Source organism: Mobula birostris, chromosome 20, assembly GCF_030028105.1.
Source record: "Mobula birostris isolate sMobBir1 chromosome 20, sMobBir1.hap1, whole genome shotgun sequence".
NCBI classification, from domain to species: domain Eukaryota; kingdom Metazoa; phylum Chordata; class Chondrichthyes; order Myliobatiformes; family Myliobatidae; genus Mobula; species Mobula birostris.
This window is the reverse complement of record NC_092389.1, coordinates 35,140,362-35,164,873: the sequence shown is the minus strand read 5'-3', so window position 1 is coordinate 35,164,873 and position 24,512 is coordinate 35,140,362. Positions and strand designations below refer to the sequence as shown.

General features: G+C 43.0%; 1 protein-coding gene across 5 annotated transcripts in view; it reads left to right on the top strand.

The window, feature by feature from the left end:
* Positions 1-24,512, top strand: part of nfrkb (nuclear factor related to kappaB binding protein) — a 120,294-nt gene that overhangs the window by 69,087 nt on the left and 26,695 nt on the right. For all 5 annotated transcript variants that reach the window (XM_072238487.1, XM_072238486.1, XM_072238488.1 and 2 more), the window contains 6 exons: positions 511-554; positions 1,673-1,733; positions 3,158-3,332; positions 14,071-14,177; positions 17,727-17,850; positions 23,768-23,847. In XM_072238487.1, coding sequence (XP_072094588.1) covers positions 511-554; positions 1,673-1,733; positions 3,158-3,332; positions 14,071-14,177; positions 17,727-17,850; positions 23,768-23,847 — 591 coding nt within the window. The remainder of the gene's footprint in view (positions 1-510; positions 555-1,672; positions 1,734-3,157; positions 3,333-14,070; positions 14,178-17,726; positions 17,851-23,767; positions 23,848-24,512) is intronic.

Here is a 24,512-nt window from a genome sequence, read left to right as displayed (position 1 = left end):
GCTGTGGGAGTTCGTGAAGTTTCCTCCTTGTTTTGATAGTGTAAGTGAGCATAGAAGGCATTGAGCTCATCTGGAAGTGAATCCTTGTTGTCCCTTATGTCACTTGGTTTCACTTTGTAAGAGGTGGCGAATATTTCTTAATATTTTGAATATCTATTTGAACTCAAGGTGAATAATATTATAATAAAGGAATAAGAACAATAAAGGAATAATTGTCTCTTTAGTTAAATGCATAGTTTTATCTTCAAAAACACACTAAATGCTGGAGGAACTCGGCAAGTTGGGCAACATCTATGGAGGGAATCAATCAGTTGAGATTTCGGGCTGAGACCCTTCAGCAATACTTTATTCAGTTTTTATCTTCAATTTTGTTTGCATTCTGAGGTTCATTGCACCAAAATTAATGATTCCTTGGATTAATTCTTGGTTACCATAATGTGGCATTTTGTGAAGTGGCAGTGACTGATTATTCTCTTTTTCTCTCTCTCTCTATCTTTCACACACACACAGGAATCTGATGAGCTTCAAGACATCACGCCCCCAACCCCCAGGGTGTAAGTACTTTATAATCCATCATGGATTTGGAAATCTGAAGGGAATACTGCAAAGGACCGATGGTTGCAATGCTCTGCTACTTTGATATTTGTCTTTTTTTTTATCCTTGTAGCTCAGCAATTCATTCTGTAAATTATGCCAAAGCTAAGATTAATGGACTTCTTGTTGGAATATTTTCTTCAAATGAGACAAGTTGGACAAGATGATTTGATGTATGAACTGGGGAATATTTTTAAAGGAAAGCTGCACCAGTCAGGACCATGAAGTTAGCTAGTGGGTTGTGTACTACAGTAAAATTCTGTTAATCTGGCATGCTCAGGACTGGCAAATTTGACTAGACTATTGAATGTTTCACTTTATTTATTCAGATCAGTGTGGTAACAGGCCCTTCCGGCCCAACAAGGTTGCGCTGCCCAATTGCACCCATGTGACCATTTAACCTGCTAAGCTGTATATCTTTGGAATGTGGGAGGAAACCAGCACACCCAGAGGAAACCCACCTGGTTTCACAGCAGCGGTATTGAACCCGGGTCACTGGTGCTATAATAGCATTATACTAACTGTTACATTACCATGCCGCCTTCCCCCCACCCCCGACTAAGCATAAACAAAGTTATGATAATTATTAGCATAACACTCTTAATTCTCTTGTTTAAGATGTTACATCGTACAATTGTATTATAAATTTTCCTGCAAACTCTGTAAGTAAAAAATAGGCCGAGGAGATTTTCAATGTGGCATCGGAAACAGTACCTAGTGAACCAGTTGCCAAATTGTTATGATTTTCCAACAGTTGTGTAGCAGATTATCAAAGTTTTATTGTATTGGCATCACTTTTGCCTTTCTCACACCCCAAGTAATTGGGTAAGTTGAGGGTAGATATCTGGGTTATTTGCATATGGTTCAAACCAGCAGGGCACCCCTTCCCCTCAGCTTATTCCATTTGTTAGAGATGGATTCTCCACACATCACAGTGCTAGAGAATTATTATAATTCAGGTAGCAGAGGAGAGATGGAGCAGACACTCTTCATGTTCTCTGTGTGGCCATAGATCTAGGGTGCTGTTGTAGCCACAAGGCATTTTGGGTTAGTGATTTTGTTTTTTGTTTAACTATAGACGGACAGACTACGTTGTGAGACCCAGCACTGGAGATGAAAAGCGCGTGTTTCAGGAACAGGTAAGGGTGCCTCTCCGTATGTCATTAGTCTATGATGCCTTCTGTCCTCACTGTCAGAATCAAGATCAACAAAATGTTTTATAAATGGGCTCAACAGAAACTACATGTGTGTGTATTCTGTCTCTATTTTTGAATCCCTGAATCCTATATACTGTCCTGCCCAGTCTCTCATAATGTGCCAATTCAAGGACTTATGTGCATGACTCCAGATCCCTGTGTTGCTGCATACACACGGTAATGTAGTGGTTAACACAACACTTTACAGTACCAGCGATCAATTCCTACTGCTGTCTGTAAGGAGTTTGTCCATTCTCCTCGTGACCATGTGGATTTCCTCCCACAGTCCAAAGACCTATCAGTTGGTAGGTTAATTCGTCATTGTAAACTGTCCTGTGATTAGGTTAGGGTTGAATTGGGGGTTGCTTGCATTTTGAAGAGCTAGAAGGGTACATCCTGTGCTGTATGTCAATCAGTAATAAATATCCTCCAGAGTAACATTATCACTCACTCTTTCTGCTGAAGTCCAGCACTTCATACTTTGCTGTACAGCACATTCTCCTGTCAGTCCATTCTGGAACCCTGTATATTGCATTTGCACCTATTCTTTTCAACGTTTATCATAGTGCCTACAAATATTTAAATTTTATTCAGAACCCATGTAAATAATCTCAGCATCATGTTGCATTGTTTGAGAGGCATTTAGACGGATACTTACATAGGCAAGGCAGAGAAGGTACAGATCTAATAGTGACAAGTGGGGTTAGTGCAGGCGTGGTCGTCATGGGCATGGTGGACGGAAGGACTTGTTCACTGTATGTTTCAATGTACATGTCGCAAATAAAGTAAATCTATGTATCTATCTGTTCCTGCTCTGTATGACTCTGACCCCGTGATCACGAGGGAGCACCACTGTCTGTCATTGTCTATTTATCACAGTTCTCTGCTTTCTTCCTTTAAGATAATTCCTCATCCATGCTGACACTGTCCTTTTAATTCCATTGACCTTCATGTGGCCTCACCTTTTTTTAACATGTGTGTTCCTTTTGCCATCTTTAGTTTTCTAGTAGCACTCTTGCATTATGGAAGTATTGGAAGCCCGTGACACCCTCCTACAACCTCCCTCAGCTACCTGATGTACCGCACCAGGATCATCCTCTCTAGTATTTCCTCCTTTCCCAGTCTGAGCCATGTTTCCTCTGATGCAATTGGCTCTGATTTGCTTCTTTAGTTTAGGGGCAATGAATGGACAATAATTTTTATGTTTTCAATACATCCCATAATTAAATAAGAAAAAGTGTCCTTGTGATCTCTGATCATTGCTGTCAGCTTCGCTTAGCCTTCAGTTGACTAGTAAACCCAGAATGTGGATCCTGAGCTCAGTCTCTATAACAGAACTCAGTTGATGATTTATTCTTTTTCCACAGGAGCGCCAGCGATACAGCCAGCCCCACAAGGCCTTCACCTTTCGTATGCATGGTTTTGACTCGGTTGTAGGCCCTGTGAAAGGAGTGTTTGATAAGGACCCTTCACTCAATAAGGCACGAGAACATTCACTGCTGCGATCAGATAGGCCAGCCTACGTCACCATCCTGTCATTGGGTGAGATTCTAACACTAGACTTTGAAACTGGAGATGAGGCAGAAAAGGATCAGGTCGATAAAATTGTGTGGAAAAAGCAATGTTTCTAATGTTTTTTGAAATGAATTTTGTCTAAATGCAAAGTAAATTTAATAAGATCAAAAGATATAGTCGCAGAAGTAGGCCATTCAGCCCATCGAGTCTTCTCCATTGGGCTGATCCAATTGGGCTGAGTCTTCTCGTGGGCTGATCCAATTCTTCCAGTCATCCCCATTCCCCTGCTTTCACCCCATGCCCTTTGATACCCTGGCTAATAAAGAACCTATCTATCTCTGCCTTAAATACACTCAGTGACTTGGCCTCCACAGCCGCTCGTGGCAACAAATTCCACAGATTTACCACCCTCTGACTAAAGTAATTTTTCCACATCTCAGTTCTAAAAAGACATCCTTCAATCCTGAAAACGTGCCCTCTTGTCCTAGAATCCCCTACCATGGGAAATAACTTTGCCATACCTAATCCATTCAGGCCTTTTAACATTTGGAATGTTTCTATGAGATCCCCCTCATTATCCTGAACTCCAGGAAATACAGCCCAAAAGCTGCCAGACATTCCTCATACGGTAACCCCGGGGGTCCCCAACCTTTTTTGCACCGCAAAGCGGTTTAATATTGACAATATTCTTGCGGACCGGCCGACCCGGGTGGGGGGGGGGTGCGTGGGAGTGCGGTGTTCAAGTAGGGTTGCCAACTTTCTCACTCCCAAATAAGGAACAAAAGTAGCAGTCAAATACGGGACAATTGTGTTTGCTTCGAAGAAGACAACCATGACCATGAAGCCTTGCGCGTGCACCTGTGTGCGCATATGTGACGTGCACATGTGTGTACGAGCTGATTTTTTCCTGCAAATTGGTTTTGGCTTAATCTTCCCAATTCTGTTAAGTGAAACTACACTGTACATACATTATTTCTACTTTATATAGGCTGTGTATTTATCATATCATACCTGCTTTTACTATATGTTAGTGTTATTTTAGGTTTTATGTGTTATTTGGTAGGTTATTTCAAGTTCAACAGTGCATGACAGAATGAGGAAATGTGCAGCTGACTCATATCGCCAAATCATATTGTTTTCTCGCGGCCTGGTAGCACATGCTTTGCGGCCTGGTGGTTGGAGACCACTGTGGTAACCCCCTCATTCCTGCAATCATTCTCGTGAATCTTCTCTGAACCCTGTCCAATGTCAGTATATCCTTTCTAAAATAAGCAGCCCGAAACTGCACACAATACTCCAAGTGTGGTCTCATGAGTGCCTTATAGAGCCTCAACATCACATCCCTGCTCTTATATTCTATACCTCTAGAAATGGCAAAATTGCATTTACCTTCTTCACAACCAGCTCAACCTGGAGGTTAACCTTTAGGGTATCTTGCACAAGGACTCCCAAGTTCCTTTGCATCTCTGCATTTTGAATTCTCTCCCCATCTAAATAATAGTCTGCCCATTTATTTCTTCCACCAAAGTTCATGACCATACACTTTCCAACATTTTATTTCATTTGCCACTTCTTTGCCCATTCCCCTAAACTATCTAAGTCTCTCTGCAGGCTCTCTGTTTCCTCAACACTACCCATTCCTCCAGCTACCTTTGTATCATTGGCAAATTTAGCCACAAATCCATTAATACTGTAATCTAAATCATTGACATACCTCGTAAAAAGCATCGGTCCCAACACTGACCTCTGTGGAACTCCTGTGGTAACCGGCAGCCAGCCACAAAAGGATCCCTTTATTCTCACTCTCTGTTTTCTGCCGACCAGTCAATGCTCCACCCACGCTAGTGAATTCCCTGTAACTCCATGGGCTCTTTTCCTGCGAAGCAGCCTCATGTGCGGCACCTTGTCAAAGGCCTTCTGAAAATGCAAGTACATTATGTCTACTGCATCTCCTTTGTCTACCCTGCTTGTAATTTCCTCAAAGAATTGCAGAAGGTTTGTCAGGCAGGATTTTCCTTTCAGGAAACCATGCTGGCTTTGGCCTATCTTGTCATGTGCCTCCAAGTACTCAGTAATCTCATCCCTAACAATCAATTCCAACAACTTCCCAGCCACTGATGTCAGGCTAATGGGTCTACAGTTTCCTTTCTGCTGCCTCCCACCCTTCTTAAATAGCGGAGTAACATTTGCAATTTCCCAGTCATCCAGTACAATGCCAGAATCTATCGATTCTTGAAAGATCATCGTTAATGCCTCCGCAATCTCTCCAGCTACTTCCTTCAGAACCTGAGGGTGCATTCCATCAGGTCCAGGAGATTTATCCACCCTCAGACCATTAAGCTTCCTGAGCACCTTCTCAGTCGTAATTTTCAATGCACAAACTTCACTTCCCTGACACTCTTGAATGTTCGGTATACTGCAGACGTCTTCCACTGTGAAAACTGATGCAAAATACACATTCAGTTCCTCTACCATCTCTGCATCTCTCATTACAATATCTCCAGCATCATTTTGTGTTGGTCCGATATCTACCCTCGACTCTCTTTTACCCTTTATATACTTAAAAAAGCTTTTAGTAGCTCCATTTAGAATGGAGGGAAATGTTAGAAATACTTAAGAGTGAAAGTCTATCCTGTGTGGTCAACCTCTAGTTTTCTGCACCATCCTGGCTTTGGAATTTTAGTGTGGGAATACACCATTTTGACCAGAGTCTGAGTTTACTCTTGCAAAGCTGAGCAAGATACAAAACTCCGGTGTGGTTGAGTGCCTTTACCATCTTCTGTAGTTGCTTTCTTGTGCCAGGGAGTGGATAAAGGAAAAGGCAAACTTTCTCAGAGGAGAGTGTACTCTGTGGAGTTGGGGTATTGTGGGATTGATGGTAATGTTCAGAGTTAAAGGGGGATTTTGCTACAGATCTGAAGGAAACTGACTACGTATGAAGTGAATAGTAGATGTATGTTCAGCTGTGAGAAGAGACGTTTTATGGGAATCTCTGATTCTGACAGAGTCTCTCACCAACTTATCATCCCAGGTAAAATGCTGAGGGATCTCCACATTCACAGTAGATGTAGTTCCTGGGACTTCGTTTGGTGGCGATCAGGCTCTCATTTGAGTCATTATGATTGTGGAAATAACATCACATTTCCTGAGGGAGAGAGTAAGGATCAGTGTGGTAATCTACATGTGGAGCCATGAGAGTGAGGCTGAACACTTCCTGTCTGTATTTGGTGTGGAGAAGGATATAGAAGCTAATGAGTTCAGGGAAGAGAGCAGCATATTAACGTTACAAAGTAAGATATGTTGGTGATCTTGAAGCACATAAAGTTAGATAAATCCCAGAGTCCTGATCAGGTATATCCAAGGCCAATATGGGAAACAAGGGAGGAAATATGTGTATTTTTGCAGCTGCTGGTGAAATAGCTGAAGACTGGAAGATGGTAGGGAGGGAATGTCGACTCAGACCATGAGAGGCCTGCATCGGACATTTTCATGCCTTACAAGGCGCAGATTGGAAGTCTGTGTGGGGCCCCACTCCTTGCACAGACATTAGAGCAATGTGCGATTAAGTGCCTTGCTCAAGGGCACAAACATGCTGCCACAGCTGAGGCTTGAAGATGGTAATTGGTTTATTATTGTTATGTGTACTGAGTTACTGTGATACATACAATAAATACATCAAGGCAATGCAAAGGAAAAGCAATAACAGAATGCAGAATGTAGTGTTACATTTACAGAGAAAGTGCAGCACACATAGATAGTAAAATTCAAGAGCCAGACTTGTTGAAGCTGACAAGAAAGCAACAGTAACTCAAATAACCATGTGTTACAACTGTTGGTGTGCAGAAGATCATTTTTGAATGCATAACAGGGCAAACCCTGAAGAGAGATTTTAGGGAGCCAGGTAGAAAGCTGAGAAGCAGGCCCGCAAACACGAGGAAATCTGCAGATGCTGGAATTTCAGGCAACACACAACAAAGTTGCTGGTGAACGCAGCAGACCAGGCAGCATCTCTAGGAAGAGGTACAGTTGACATTTCGGGCCGAGACCCTTCGTCAGGACTAACTGAAAGAAGAGTTAGTAAGAGATTTGAAAGGGGGAGGGGGAGATCCAAAATGATAGGAAAAGACAGGAGGGGGAGGGATGGAGCTAAGAGCTGGACAGGTGATTGGCAAAAGGGATATGAGAGGATCATGGGACGGGAGGCCTAGGGAGAAAGAAAAGGGGGAGGGGGGAAGCCCAGAGGGTGGGCAAGGAGTATAGTGAGGGGGACAGAGGGAGAAAAAGGAGAGAGAGAGAGAGAAAGAATATGTATTACTTCCCATTACTACCTCCTACCCAAGATCCACAAATCTGCCTGTCCAGGTAGACCCATTGTCTCAGCTTGCTCCTGCCCCACCGAACTCATTTCTGCATACCTCGACACTGTTTTAATCCCCCCTTGTTCAATCCCTTCCTACCTATGTTTGTGACACTTCTCACACTTTGAAATTTTTTGATGATTTTAATTTCCCTGGCCCCCACCACTTTATTTTCACCATGGATGTCCAGTCCCTATATACTTCCATCCCCCACCAGGAAGGTCTCAAAGCTCTCTGCTTCTTTTTGGATTCTAGACCTAATCAGTTCCCCTCTACCACCACTCTGCTCCGTCTAGCGGAATTAGTCCTTACTCTTAATAATTTCTCCTTTGGCTCCTCCCACTTCCTCCAAACTAAAGGTGTAGCCATGGGCACCCATATGGGTCCCAACTATGCCTGCCTTTTTTTGGCTTTGTGAAACAATCCATGTTCCAAACCTATACTGGTATCTGCCCCCACTTTTCCTTCGCTACATCGACGACTGCATTGGCGCTGCTTCCTGCACGCATGCTGAGTTTGTTGACTTCATTAACTTTGCCTCCAACTTTCACCCTGCCCTCAAGTTTACCTGGTCCATTTCCGACACCTCCCTCCCCTTTCTAGATCTTTCTGTCTCTGTCTCTGGAGACAGCTTATCTACTGAAGTCTACTATAAGCCTACTGACTCTCACAGCTATCTGGACTATTCCTCTTCTCACCCTGTCTCTTACAAAAATGCCATCCCCTTCTCGCAATTCCTCCGTCTCCACCGCATCTGCTCTCAGGATGAGGCTTTTCATTCCAGGATGAGGGAGATGTCCTCCTTTTTTAAAGAAAGGGGCTTCCCTTCCTCCACCATCAACTCTGCTCTCAAATGTGTCTCTCCTGTTTCACGCATGTCTGCTCTCACCCATCCTCCTGCCACCCGACTAGGAATAGGGTTCCCCTGGTCCTCACCTACCACCCCACCAGCCTCCGGGTCCAACATATAATTCTCCGTAACTTCCGCCATCTGCAACGGGATCCCACCACTAAGCACATCTTTCCCTCCCCCTCCCCCCGTCACTTTCTGCAGGGATCACTCCCTACGCAACGCGACTCCCTTGTCCATTCGTCCCCCCATCCCTCCCCACCGATCTCCCTCCTGGCACTTATCCTTGTAAGCAGAACAAGTACTACACATGCCCTTACACTTCCTCCCTTACCACCATTCAGGGCCCCAGACAGTCCTTCCAGGTGAGGTGACACTTCACCTGTGAGTCGGCTGGGGTGATATACTGCGTCCGGTGCTCCCGATGTGGCCTTTTATATATTGGCGAGACCCGACGCAGACTGGGAGACCGCTTTGCTGAACATCTACGCTCTGTCCACCAGAGAAAGCAGGATCTCCCAGTGGCCACACATTTTAATTCCACATCCCATTCCCATTCTGATATGTCTATCCACGGCCTCCTCTACTGTAAAGATGAAGCCACACTCAGGTTGGAGGAACAACACCTTATATTCCGTCTGGGTAGCCTCCAACCTGATGGCATGACTTGACTCTCTAATTTCCATTAATACCCCACCTCCCCCTCGTACCCCATCCGTTATTTATTTTTTTATTTATATATATATTCTTTCTCTCTCTCTCTCTCTCTCTCCTTTTTCTCCCTCTGTCCCTCTCACTATACTCCTTGCCCATCCTCTGGGATCCCCCCCCCATCCCATGATCCTCTCATACCCCTTTTGCCAATCACCTGTCCAGCTCTTGGCTCCATCCCTCCCCCTCCTGTTTTCTCCTATCATTTTGGATCTCCCCCTCCCCCTCCCACTTTCAAATCTCTTACTAGCTCTTCCTTCAGTTAGTCCTGACGAAGGGTCTCGGCCCGAAACGTTGACTGTACCTCTTCCTAGAGATACTGCCTGGTCTACTGTGTTCACCGGCAACTTTTATGTGTGTTGCTTGAAAAGCAGGCCTCCAGGATAGTAATCTGGATTGCTGCCTGTGCCACGTGCCAGGGTACAATGGTAGTTTGGGAGGTGAATGCGTGGTTGAGGAACTGGTGCGGGGGCAGGGATTCTGATTTATGGATCATTGGGATTTCTTCTGGGGAAGGTATGATCTGTACAAAAGAGATGGATTACACCTGAATCCAAGGGGGTCCAATATCCTTACGGGCAGGTTGGCTAGAGTTGTTTGGGAGGGCTTAATCTAATTGGGCAGGGGGATGGGAAATGGAGTGGTAGTGCAGAAGGTGAGATAGTTGGATTACAAACAGAGGCAACGTGTAGTGAGACTCCTAGCAAGGAGAGGCTAATGATAGGGCAAAATTGCAGTCAATGGGATGAGTTGCAGTGTAAAAGGGGAACAAAATCGAAAAGGGTGAATACAGGACTAGAGGTGTTCTATTTGAACTTGCGCAGTTTACAGAATAAGGTTGATGAACTTGTAACACAGTTTCAGATTGGTAAGTAAGATGTTGTAGGCATCACGGAGTCATGGCTGAAAGAAGATTATAGCTGGGAGCTCAATGTCAAAGGATACACATTGTATTGAAACGATGGGCAGGAAGGCAGAGGAGGTGAGGTGGCTCTGTTGGTAAAAAAAAAAGAAAGTAAATCATTAGAAAGAGGTGACATAGGGCTGGAAGATGTTGAATCATTGGGGATTGAGCTAAGGAGTTGCAAGGGTAAGAAGACCCTGGTGTGAGTTATATACAAACCCCCAAATAGTAGTAAGAATGTGGTCTACAAATTACAACAGGAGATAGAAAATGCATGCCAAAAGGGCAATGTTACAATAGTCATGGGTGTTTTCAATATGCAGGTAGCTTGAGAAAATCAGGTTGGAACTGGATTCCAGAAGGGGAATTTCTAAAATGCCTACAAGATGTTTTTTAGAGCAGCTCGTGGTTGAGCCCACTAGGGAATCGGCTATTCTGGATTGGGTGTTGTGCAATGAACTGGAATTGATTAGAGAGCTTAAAGTAGAGAAGCCTTAGGGGAAAGTGATCACAATATGATTGAATTCACCCTGAAATTTGAGAAGGAGAAGCTAAAGTCAGATGTATCAGTATTACAGTGGAGTAAAGGGAATTACAGAGGCATGAGATTGGAAAAGAACGCTGGTAGGGATGATGGCAGAACAGCAATGGCTGGAATTTCTGGAAGCAATTCGGAAGGCACAGGATATATACATCCCAAAATAGAAGAAGTATTCTAAAGACAAGATGACACAACCATGGCTAACAAGGTAAGTCAAAGTCAACATAAAGGCCAAAGAGAGGGCATATAACCAGAGCAAAAATTAGTAGGAAGTTAGAAGATTGGGCCAACGGAAGGCAACTAAAAAAAAGTCATTAAGAAGGTAAAGATGGAATATGAAAGTAAGCTAGCCAATAATATTAAAGAGGATAACAAAAGTTTCTTTGGATACATAAAGTGTAAAAGAGAGGTGAGAGAGTATAAAAGAGTAAAAGAGAGTGTAAAAGAGATAGGGCTGCTGGAAAACGTTGCTAGAGAGGTAGTAATGGGAGATAGCGAAATGGCAGACAAACTGAATAAGTACTTTGCAGCAGTCTTCACCCTGGAAGACACTAGCAGTAGCTGAAGTTCCAGGTGTCAGGGGTCATGAAGTGTGTGAAGTTACTGTTATTAGAGAGAAGGTTCTTGGGGAAACTGAAAGATCTGAAGGTAGATAAGTCACCTGGACCAGATGGTGTACACCCCTGGGTTCTGAAAGAGGTAGCTGAAGAGATTGTGGAGGCATTAGTAATGATACTTCAAGGATCACTAGATTCTGAAATGGTTCCAGAAGACTGGAAAATTGCAAATGTCAATCCACTCTTCAAGAATGGAGAGAGCCAGAAGTGAGGAAATTATAGGCCAGTTAGTCTGACCTCAGTGGATGGGAAGATGTTAGGGTCGATTGTTAAGGGTGTGGTTTCGAGGGACTTGGAAGCACATGATAAAATAGGCTGCAGTCAGCATAGTTTCCTCGAGAGAAAAACTTTGCCTTGCAAATCTGTTGGAATTCTTTGAAGAAGCAACAAGCGGAATCGACAAAGGAGAATCAGTGGATGTTGTGTACTTGGATTTTCAGATGGCCTTTGACAGGATGGCACACATGAGGCTGCTTAACAATCTAGAAACCCATGGTATTCCAGTAAAGCTTCTAGCATGGATAAAGCAGTGGCTAATTGGCAGGAGGCAAAGAGTGGGAATGAAGAAAGCTTTTTCTGGTTGGCTGCTGGTGACTAGTGGTGTTCCACAGGAGTCTGTGTTGGGAATGATTCTTTTTACATTATATGTCAGTGACTTGGATGATGGAATTGATGGCTTTGTTTCAAAGTTTGCAGATGATACGAAGATAGGTGGAAGGGCAGGTAGTTTTCAGGTAATAGGCTACTGGTAATAGGACTTAGGAGAATGAGCAAAGAAGTGGCAGATGGAATACAGTGTCAGGAAGTGTATGGTCATGCACTTTGGTAGAAGAAATTAAAGTGTTGACTATTTTCTAAATGGAGAGAACATTGAAAAAACTGAGGCTCAAAGGGACTTGGGAGTCCTCATGCATGATTCTCCAAAGGTTAATTTTCAGGTTAAGTCTATGGTGAGGAAGGGAAATGTGATATTAGCATTCATTTCAAGAGGACTAGAATATAAAGGCAAGGATGTAATGCTGAGACTTTATAAAGCACTGGCGAAGCCTCACCTGGTGTATTATGAGCAGTTTTGGGCCCCTATCTTAGAAAGGATGTGCTGAAACTGGAGAGGGTACAAAAGAGGTTCATGAAAATGATTCCAGGATTTAACAGCCTTAAGAAGAGCGTTTGGTAGCTCTGGGCCTGTATTCACTAGAATTCAGAAGAATGAGGGGTGACCTCATTGAAACCTATCGAATGTGAAAGGCCTTGATAGAATGGATGTGCAGAGGATGTTTCTTATGATGGGAGAGTATCAGACCGGAGGATACAGCCTCAGAATAGAGGGGGATCCTTTTAGAACAGAGACGAGGAATTTCTCTAGCCAGAGAGTAGTGAATCTGTGGAATTTGTTGCCACAGGCAGCTGTGGAGGCCAAGTCTTTAAAGTAGAAGTTGATAAATTCTTGATTGGTCAGGGCATGAACGGATATTGGGGGCAAGGCAGGAGATTGGGGCTGAGAGGAAAAATGGATCAGTCACGATGGGCCAAATGGCCTAATTCTGCCCCTATATTTTATGGTCTTATGGATGGGCTACATCAGAAAAGACCACATTGGGTTCCACTCCTGTGCCTAATAAAGTGGCCACTGCATGTATATTAATGATTAGGATGAGAATGGAGCTGGTGCGATTTGTAAGTTTGCAGATGACATTAAAATTTGTGGTGTAGTGGACAGTGAAGAAGGTTATTGACAGTTATGACAGTATCTAGATCAATTGGGGAAGCGGGCAAAGGAATGCCAGATGGAAGTTAACTCGGTCAAGTGAAGAGTTGCTGTTTGGGAAGTTAAATCACGCCAGGACATACACAGGATCCTGGGTGGAGTTGTGAAATGAAAGACATTGGGATGTAAGTACACCAGTCCTGAAGAAGGTCTCAGCCTGAAACATCAACTGTTTCTTCTTTTCCATAGATACTGCCTGACCTGCTGAATTCCTCCAGCATTTTTATTTGTGTTGCTAAGTATATAGCAGGTAGATGGAGTAGAAAAGGTAGTGAATCGTGTGTTTGCCTTCATCAGTCGAGGCATTAAGTGGAGGAGCAGGGATGGCAAATTACAGTTGTAAATATCATTGCTGCACTGGGAATTGTGTGAAGTTCTGATCGATATACTATAGCAAGTATGTGATTAAATCAGAAAGAGTGCAAGCAGGATTCCCTGAAATGTTACTGGGACTGGAAGGCTTAAGTTATAAGGAGAGACTGTGCAGAGTTGGACTATTTTTCCTGAACCAAAGGAGATTGAAGAGTAGCCTTATGAAGGTTTATAAAATTGTGAGGACAACAGATAAGGGAGATAGTCACACTCTTTTTCTCAAGGTCTAAAAGCAGAGGGCATAGTTTTAAGGTAAGAGGGGAAAGATTTAAAGGGACCTAAAAGGCACATTTTTCTATAGAATGTAGTGGATATGTGGAAAGAACTACCAGAGGAAGTGGCAGAGGCTGTACAATTTCAACATTCGGAGAGGTTAATGGGTAGAAAAGATTTAGAGGTCTATGGGCCAAATACAGGTAAATGGGATTAGTGCATCTTTGTAAACATGGATAGGTGGCGCCAAAGGGCCTGTTTCTATGCTGTATAATTCAATTAATCTATAAATTTATCCATTTTTTTTAGTCAGGACAGGGTATATCTACCATGCACAGTCTGCAGCACATCTCTTTTGTTCTGCAACTTCTGAAATGTTCTAAATAGGAATGCTTAATGTTCTGAGCAATGTGGAAATTCCTCTCCCACAGTGCGAGATGCAGCCGCTCGTCTTCCAAATGGAGAAGGGACACGTGCAGAGATCTGTGAGCTGCTCAAGGACTCTCAGTTTCTGGCTCCTGAAGTCACCAATGCCCAGGTAAGGAGAAGAAGAACAGCTGAGAAACTGGGAAAGGAACCATTCATGTTGTTCGAGTTAGGAATTTAAATAGTTTCAGAGGATATAGCACATTCAGTACCAGTCTACTCAATTTCTCACCATACAGCAATCCCATCATACCTGTATTAAGTGGATATACCTGTCTTGTTCTTACCCACTCATTCAGCTTGAACATATTCCACTGAAGCCTCTTTACATCCTCCTCCGTATTCACAGTCCCATCTAGTTTAGTATTATTGGAAAAGGAGGAAATGTGACATTTGGTTCCCTTGGCCCAGTTGCTGATCTACTGTACACTCTGATTCCACACTCTTTGCTTTTTGTTTGATGATCATTTCTTAGCCTGTCAGGGCATTATCACCAGTTTCATGTGCTCTCCACTTGTGACAATCTCCTGAGTTGTATCTTTTTAAGTATCTTCCAATAATCTATATACACCAGACCCACTGTTTCCCTCTATTCTACTTGTCACATTCTTAAAAAAAAACCTCTAGCAGTTTACCCAAAAATGGTTATACTTTCACAGCTCCATGTTGACTCTGCTCAGTCCTCTCTGTTCCTCATTTACACTGTTTATTTCTTCATTTTTATGTCTTATACTGCTGCCACAAAACAGCAGGTTTCATGACATTTGTCACTCATAATAAACCTGATTCTGACCCCTAAAATTTATCTTCAAGATGCCCTGTTATAACCTCCTTCATTATGGATTCCATTGTTACCCCATCAAAGCAGTTAGGTGAACAGATCACCATTTTCTTTTTTTCCCCCTTCTCCCTCTCCCCCTCCCCCCTTGTGGGGTCACATTAACAAACCTCCACACTGCAGACACACTTCCAGTATACTGTATCCAATATCCACCCATCCACCACCAGAATCCATTGTCTCCAAAATCACTTCTTTGGTAACTCTAGCCTGCAGATCACTGAGTCTTTGACAGTTTTCACCTTTTAAGCTCAGCAGTGTTTCTGCTACAGTTTTTGAATAATATCTACTATAGTTCTTTTCGTTGCTCCAATCATTGTGATTCGCTGGGGCCCAACCCCTTCCCACTGCATTTTTCATTTGGGCAACACTATTTACAGTGCAAACATGCAAAGGACTTGTATATTCTTTTGTTTATCTGCTTACCCACTCAAAAGCCCTTTGTGTGGGAGGGTTTGTGATAGTGAGGGAGGGTCCATGGTGATGTGTGATAATTAGGGAGGACCATGGCGGAGAGGGAAGGGCTTTGACTGAGCGTGCAGTGAAGGAGGTCTGTGATTATGTGAAAGGATGATCTTGTACCCACTAGGGAAGGGGCCTTTATGTGCCCTTCCACACTGTTTGTGGGAGGGGTTGTAATCATTCACCCTGTGGACCAGAGCTTTGTGAACAGAGTGGCGACAGACCTGCAGTCATGCATACAATGAAAAGGGCCAGTGATGGATGTCCACAGCCAGGGAAAGTTTCCAGTGGTATCCACTGTAAGGGAGAGCTTTGGTCATACACAGGATGATAAAGAAGATTTTTAAAATGCATTTTTGGAATGCATGTGCTGCAGGCAAGGCCAGTGTTTATTGTCTATCTCCAAGCACTCTTGAGAAGCTGGAATTGAACTGCTACAGCCCTGATGAAAGGGCTCCCACAGTGCTGTTGTTTTGAAGTTCCATAGTTTTGACCCAGTGCAATGAAGGACTGGAGGAGGATACTGGCGGAGATCACCGCAGAGCAGAGGTGGTTGGAGTTTCTGGGAATAGTTCACAAGGCACACAATAGATTTGTCCCAGAGAAGAAGTAGTTCTCAAATGGCAGGAGCAGGCAACTGTGGCTGAAAGGGAAGTTAAGGACTGCATAAAAGCCAAGGAAAGGGCATATAAGGTAGCAAAAGTGAGTGGGAAATTGGATGATTGAGAAGCTTTTAAAATCCAACAAAAGGCAACTAAAAAAAACCTGTAAGAAGGGAAAAGATGAAATATGAGGGCAAACTAGCCAATAATATAAAGCAGTATACTAAAAGCTTTTTTCAGTTATATACGGAGTAAAAAGGAGATGAGAGTTGATATTGGATCACTGGAAATTAATGCTGCTGAGGTAGTAATGGGGGACAAAAAAATGGCAGATGAACTTAATGGATACCTTGCATCAGTCTTCACCGTGGAAGAAACTATCAGTGTTCCAGAGGACTGTCAGTGTCAGGGAGCAGGAGTGAGTGCCATTGCCATTACAATGGAAAAAGTGCTAGGCAAACTCAAAGGTCTGAAGGTGGATAAGTCACCTGGACTGAATGGATTACATCCCAGAGTCCTGACTGAGAGAGGTTGCTGAAGAGATAACCGATGCATAGGTCATGATCTTTTAAGAATCACTTGATTCTGGCATGGTCCAGTTGGGCTAGAAGATTGCAAATGTCACTCCACTCTTTAACAAGGGAGAAAGGCAAAAGAAAGGAAATTACAGGTCAGTTAGCAAAACCTCAGTGGTTGGGAAATCTTGCCTGATAAATCTGTTAGAGTTCTTTGAGGAAGTAACAAGCAGGGTGGACAAAGGAGAGGCAGTGGATGTCATTTACTTGGATTTTCAGAAGGCATTTGATAAGGTGCCACACATGAGGCTGCTTAACAAGATAAAATCCTATGGTGTTACAGGAAAGATATTGGCATGGATAGAGGAATGGCTGACAGGCAGGAGGTAGTGAGTGGGAATAAAAGGGGCCTTTTCTGGTTGGCTGCTGGTGACTAGTGGTGTCCCTCGGGTCAGTATTGGGACCGCTGCTTTTCATATTGTTTGTCAATGATTTGGATAATGGAATTGATGGCTTTGTGGCAAAGTTTGCAGATGATGCGAAGGTAGATGGAGGGGTAGGTAGTGCTGAGGAAGCAATACAATTGCAGCAAGACTTAGACAAATTGGAAGAATGAGCGAAAAAGTGGCAGATGGAATACAGTGTTGGGAAATGTACGATAATGCATTTTGGTAAAAGGAGCAATAGTGTGGGCTATTTTCTAAATGGGAAGAAGGTTCAAACATCAGAGGTGCAGAAGGACTTAGGAGGACTGTCGAACGGTTTCAGCCCAAAGCGTTGACTGTACTCTTTTCCATAGATGCTGCTTGGCCTGCTGAGTTCCTCCAGTATATTGTGTGTGTTGCTATCCCCTATTGTGGATCTGCTCTTACTGTGAAGTGGCATATCCAGGAATTGTGATGAAGATGCCTGACATATTGTGTATTAGTTGTGAATACCACTATGTCAAGCTTGACAGGTCTGTGGATAGCCCTCCCAGTTTAGACACCAGAGGACTTTGCTGGGTCTGAATTTGGTGCTATTGATTGATACTTGGTGGTCAGTGAGTTTTATTCTCTTTCCACTGAGTGGTTTGCTGAGTTATTTCAGTTAGTCACTTAACTAAGTACCTGCCTGATTTGTTAAAGGTGGCAGATTTCCTCAGAAGGGAAGCCCAAATGAGATAAATGTAATTTTTTGGACAATCTTTCATAAGACTGTTTCTGAAAATTCCTCCCTTCATGTAACCAACTATTGTCTTTTAGATTAATACCGTTGTGAGTGGAGCGTTGGACAGGCTACATTATGAGAAGGATCCATGTGTGAAATATGATATTGGGCGGAAGTTATGGATCTACCTGCACCGGAACCGCAGTGAAGAGGAGTTTGGTGAGGTTACTCTAATTATATTGATTATGATGACTCTGCCTTTGATGATGAACAGACTTCACTGTGCCTCGTAAATCTCATTTAACCTTGAAAATCTTTTCTGCACTCTTTCTAGCTTAATCATGTCTTTTCTCTAATAGGGTGACCAGAGCTATATGCAGTACTCCAAATGCAGCCTCACTAACTGCTTATGCAATTGCAACATAATGTCCCAACTCCTATACCCACTGCCCTAATGAAGGCATTCAAGATCACAATACCTTCTTCACTATCAACAACACTCCTAATTTCATGTCAACTGCAAACTTGTTGATTAAGGTAGATTGGCACATGGATGATAGAAAAATGGAAGGCTATATGGGAGAGAAGGGTTAGGTTGACCTTAGAGTAGGTTAAAAGCTTAGCACAGCTGAAGGCTCTGTACTGTGCTGTTATGTTCTGTGTTAAGCCTGGTGCATTTACATCCAAATCATTTAACATTTAACAAATGACAAGGGTCCCAACACCGACCCCTGTGGTAAACCACTAATCACTGGTCTCCATTCTTCTCACAAGATGGGAAGGTCATAATCACAGATGATTTGAGCAAGACGAGGATGGATTTGGGAGAGGTGCCAAAGTAGAAATATGAACCTTAGACAGGGTGGGGCAAGGAATTTGGCACTCGAGAGAGTGACTGCTTTCAGCAAGCTGCAAAAAAATCACTGATGGTAAGACAGGTTGCTTAATAGAATACAGCGTAATTGTTAGAAGAAACTGATCAGTTTAAGTCAGAGGACGGCCCTTTTTAATGACAGCTTTTATTCAAAAGTATTGCAGTAAATAACTATGTGAGGGAGCTCAGCTACAGCAGTTGACTATTTACCTGGTTACTGCTTTTGTTACCTGCTGTTTTGGATGATCTTCATTAACTGGTCAATCTTCTTTCTGCTGCCCTGATTTTCTGTGTATAATCTGTTTAGTGCCTCTGTGACAGAATTATGTGAACCAACAAGTTGACTCATCCTCAGAATCTGTTAGAAACTCAGAAACAGTCAGTAGATTTAGGGTAACTTGAACCTGCTGTCCCAGGTACTTAACTAAATTCCAAAGGAACAAAGACTGTGATAAACTGTTTTCGTGTTGGACACAGAAAAGAATAACCAGAGAAGCCCAATAGTAATATAAGATACTCCATCTTTTCCTGAATCTGTTTAAATAATGACTGGACCAGTTTTTTTCTCAAGTAGCAAAGTTCTGCCTCAGCTCTCCTGGACTCCACCACTGGTTGCTATGCCCTCTCAGTAGATGGTTTTATACTGTACCAATGTGGACCTCATAACTACACCTCCCTGTTTTAAAACATCTGTAAATGCATTTCCTCCAAATTTTTTAAATATTTAGACAAACTCTGCTTACTATTTTATTTCACATTTGTAGCATGACTCCTTATTTTAATCCCTGTCTTCTCCATTTTTCAAGTCTATACCGGGACAAAAACAGAAAATATTGGAAATGCCAGTTAACACCTATGGAAAGAGAAACAGTTCAATGTTTCAGGTCAATGACTGATAAGGTTCCTTGCCCTGAAATATTGATTCTTTTTCTCTCAGCAGGGGTGCACCACAAAGTTGTGTGCTTTGCTGTACAGCTCTAATGCCATATTTAAGGTTGCTGACAACACCACTATTGTTGGCCAAGTCAAAGGTGGTGACAAATTGGCATGTAGGAGGGAGATAAAATTTAATGGTGTCACAACAGCAATCCCTCACTTTACCTTAGGTTCAACACCACCAGATTCAGGAACAATTACTATCCTACAGCTGTCTCATTCCTGGAATCACCTCAACACTGAACTGTTTTCACAACCTACAGGCTCACTTTCAAGGAAATACCCCCTCTCATGTTCTCAGTTTTAGTTATTTATTTATCTTTGTATCTGCATGCATTTTCTTCTTTTGCACATTGGTTGTTTGTCAGTCTTTATGTGTAGATTTTCATTGATTCTATTGTATTTCTTTGTTCTTCTGTGATTGCTTGCAAGAAAATGAATCTCAAGATCATATGTGGCGACATATACGTACTTTTGACTCTTCTTGGATGCTGCCTGACCTGCTGAGTATTTCTAGCATTTTCTGACTTTATTCTAGATTTTCAGGAACTGTGTGTTTTTGCTTCATTGGTTGCACTTTTGAGAGCCTCACTGATGACCAGAAGCATCTGGTCCTGTCTGCTATGAGGCTTCATGCCCATAGACGCAGCGCTTGCCCGGAATATTAAATAAGTGCTCATAGTCTCCAGCTGCCTTGGACAAGAAAGTCAGTGGTTGCCTGAAGCCTCCATTCTCCGTCCTAGAATCATGTGGCGCCAAAGGATCCCTGGATGCAGGGCCTGTGCCATGTCCAGGTAGAACCATCCCATCAATAATTCCCTTGTTCTTTGCTCGTGTCTCTTGAGCAACTAGCTAATTCTCAGCTGCAAAGTGAATCCAGAAAGAAAGCAGCACGTTTCTGTAACTTGGGTATACTGGAAATTTATTTTTATGAACTGAGCAATGTACAAATTGCTGTGTGATTCCCTTTCTGAGCAGCTTTGTTTTCTCATTGACATAACAACATGCCCTACAAGTGGTCAAGGAGCATATGCCCATGCCCCCAGATGCTAGTTCAGACAGGTTCCCTTCAGATCATGGGCTCTCTTCATGCTGATATTTCCATATTTCATATTTTTTTCATAGGTGTATTTACTGCTGGCTTTGGGCCATCTGTGCCATCCTCTTACTTATTTCCCTGTAAGATGTTCTTTCTCACATGCCTATCAGCTGCCTTCCCCTGACTGTCCAATCACCCCCTGATACCCGCCCTGGGACGGACTGCAGTAGCGAGTTACCAGCTAGTCAGCACATCACTGGGTTGTGGGAGGAAACCAGAGCATCCCAGAGAAACCCTGTGGGCACGGCGACAGCAATAAAGGTCCACACAGACAGCACTGGATTTCACAACTGAACCCAGATCGCTGGAGGTGTGCACGATCCACATGCGTGGGATTAGTTCATTTGGCATTGTGGTTGGCAGAGACATGGTGGGCCAAAGGGCCTGTTCCTGTACTGCTCTATCCTGTGTTCTATGATATACTAACCGCTGCACCGCCATGCTATCTCTCTATTCTTGCTTCTTTCTGGCCTGCTGAGTTTTGCCTATCTGGATACCAATATCCTCTGTAAAAGAGTCATCAAGTCGTACAGCAGTGGAATGAGCCCGTCAATGCCTCATGTCCATGCTGATCTCTTTGCTCATCTGCACTAACTATGTTTGCGTTAGGACTGTATCTTTCTAAAATGTGACTATTTAAGGCTCTGTCTAGATGCCTCTTAAATGTCGAAATTGCATCTGATTCTACCATCTCTGGCAGTGCATTCCAGATATCAGCTTTCCTCTGTAAAACTCCTATCTCTCATCTTAAACCCACGCTGTCTCTTTTTGATACTCCTATTGCAGGAAAAAATATTTTGAAAACTTAAGCCTCTCATACCCTTATATACTTCTATCAGATCATCCTCAACCTCCTTTGCTCCAGGGAACAGACTCTCCAATCTCTCCCAATAACTAGACCTCCAATTCAGACAGTATTGTGGTGAATGTCCTCTGTACTCTCTTCAGTTTAATCACATCTTTACTATAGAAATGTGTACAACTGCCCCGAGTATGGCCAAACCAGTGTTTTATAAAATTGCAAGGTAAGTTCCAACTCTCATTTTCACACCCCCAACCTATGAAGGCAACCATGCCTTAGGCCTTTTTCCACCACCCTGTTGACCTGTGTTTCTACTTCTGGGTACAATGCACTTGGACTACTTGTTCATCCTGTTCACCAACATTCCTTAGCACCCTACTATTTAGTGTATGCAGTCGTCCCTCAGTATCCGCGGGGGATTGGTTCCAGGACCCCCCGCGGATACCAAAATCCGCGGGTGTGCAAGTCCCTTATATAAAATGGCGTAGTATTTGCATATAACATCCTCCCGTATACTTTAAATGATCTCTAGATTACTTATAATACCTAATACAATGTAAATGCTATGTAAATAGTTGTTATACTGTATTGTTTAGGGAATAATGACAAGAAAAAAAATATCTGTACATGTTCAGTACAGACGCAACCATCATAGCTCTTCTGGGAATGCTGATGCTGCCTCGGCATCAGCCGATGCCGATTTTGGAACTTTCTGGAATTATTTTTTGAATATTTTCGATCTGCGGTTGGTTGACTCTGCGGATGCGGAACCCGTGGATACGGAGGGCGGACTGTATATCCTACTCCTAGTTGACTTCCCAAAATGCATCACTTCACATTTTTCTGGATTAAGTTCCATCTACCAATATTCTGACCAACCTTCTACCTCATCTGTGATCTGCATAAAACGTTTTTCCTCACTATCCACAATACCACCAGTTATTGTTTCTTGCATAGACTCACTAATCATTACCTTCTACATTCACGTCCAAGTCATTATTGTATATCACCAGCAACAAAGGTCCCAGCATTGATCCCTGTGGTACACCACTGCTCACAGACTGCCAATTAGAAAACCACCACTCTCTGCTTCCAGTCACCAGCTCGCCTTGGATCTCACCTACCTTATCCTTCTAGGCCAGACTACCATGTGGGACTTTGTCAAATGCCGAGTTATGTCCATGGAGATAGCATTTACCATTCTGCCTTCAACAATCTTTTTAGTTATCTTCTTATAAAACTCAGTAAATTCAAAGAGTTGTCGTGCAATGTCCTGACCGAGGAGTTCACTTGTTGAACTCTGGAAGGATTACACGGTCACCTTTGCAGCTTGTCATCTAAGCAAAGTAATCAGTGAATGTGAGCTGACAGCAGTCTGCACTGTTTAGGGCTCCAACTCTGCCCTCAGTCAGAAGCTGGAGAGCTCAGCCAGGAGCTGTGCTGATGTGATCCACAATTCCAGGCTCTTCCACAGGGCTAATAATATTATGCAGTGGGGGCAGGTGAAGAGGACATTTTGTGGATGTGGAGTGTAAGGCCTTTTGTCACAGGTGCTTCACATGCCAATGGTGACTTGGAGCCTAGCCTCTGACCGTGTAAGTGTAGTCTATGTACTCCAGCTGAATCATTGAGGTTGGAGTGACCTGTGTCCTGGAGTGGAGCTGCTATAATGTTGAACAGTTCACTGTAGTTCTGCAGATCAGCTCCAGCAGGAAAGATTGAGAACATTTTTGATAATGATGTAGCTTTGTATGAGTAAGATTGGATCTTTGAGGTTTCCACTCCCTAATGTTCAGACTGTGATGTTCTAATTGTTCTGCTCCACACTACACCCATTGTGGAGAGCATTGATGAATACCTGCTCCCCAGTACCTTACAAATGACCATACTTGTATGTTGACTTCGTTCCACCCACGTCAGGCAGTGATCTTACCAGCCCCACACTGCCAATCTCAGCTTGTTGCCAATGATAATAGTGATTGGGATTGTTGCCTTTCAGTAGTTACTTTTTTTTTTGATTAAAGACATTTCTGAAATAACTTGGCTTTGCGAGTTGGGACATGCAATTGTGCGGCGGCCAGCCCAGATATAAATTTAAAACCTGACCTAGTGCCAGTCTCTCTCCTCTTCAACCAAGTACAGTAGATTTTTTTCCAGAACCAGCTTGAGCTGCTATAATTGTGCTGTAAATCTTCAGCGCAGTCTTCACATGCTAAGAATATTAAGCAAGTCATTGCCGAGTTGGATTCTGTCTGGGACGGATTGGCACAATCCAACCCATCCTGACCGAGGTCTATCATCAGATTATGTACCAAACACATACAGTCAGGTCCTGTTGAACTGTGCTTGGGGAGCAGGGTTATTCTTGGGAATCACTGCTGACCTGTCCCTGAGCTATAATTCATTCTTGGTTTGGATATTTCAGAACGCATCCACCAAGCCCAGGCTGCAGCAGCGAAAGCCAAGAAAGCTTTGCAACAGAAACCCAAGCTGACAACAAAGATCGTGAGTATTAAAGGCTCTTTCAAAAGCTAAGTGACTCTGATTATGCCAGATCAGGAGATGTGAACCACTTGTTTTAGTTTGTTGTGTCAGTTGACTTTGCCTCTCAGTTTCTCTTTCCTTCTCCACTGACCACTGAGCCCAACAACAATACTTTTTAAAATTAATCTACGCAGGAAGCAACCCAGAAATAATTGGATATGCTTCTGGAATGTTGGCCTCTGTCTTGAGCAGTTGGATTGCAAGTATGGGAGGTGGTGCTTAAGTTGTGCAGAGCACTGGTAAGACCTCTTTCGGAGAACCATATTCAGTTTTGGTCATTGCAATTGAGGAAAGATATAACAATGACCAGAGAGTTATCAGGGACCAGGAAGGTTAAGTTACAAACACAGGCTGCACAGTTTTAGCTTTTATTTCCTTCAGTATGAAAGAGTGTGAGATGTTTACAATCTTGATTGAAAGCATTTGACAGCATAGAAACTTCTTTCTCTAAAGAGCAATTGGGTATACAGTAAAGGGAAATAAGAACAGAAAGAAGTTGTTCAGAAGTTAAATCAGAATACACCTTTACAGAGAAGAGAAAGAGTAGTGGAAGTTCAGACTACTCTTCAAACATTTGGGAATTGAGCTTTTGAAATCTAGACATTTTTGTTAGATTTATGTCATTC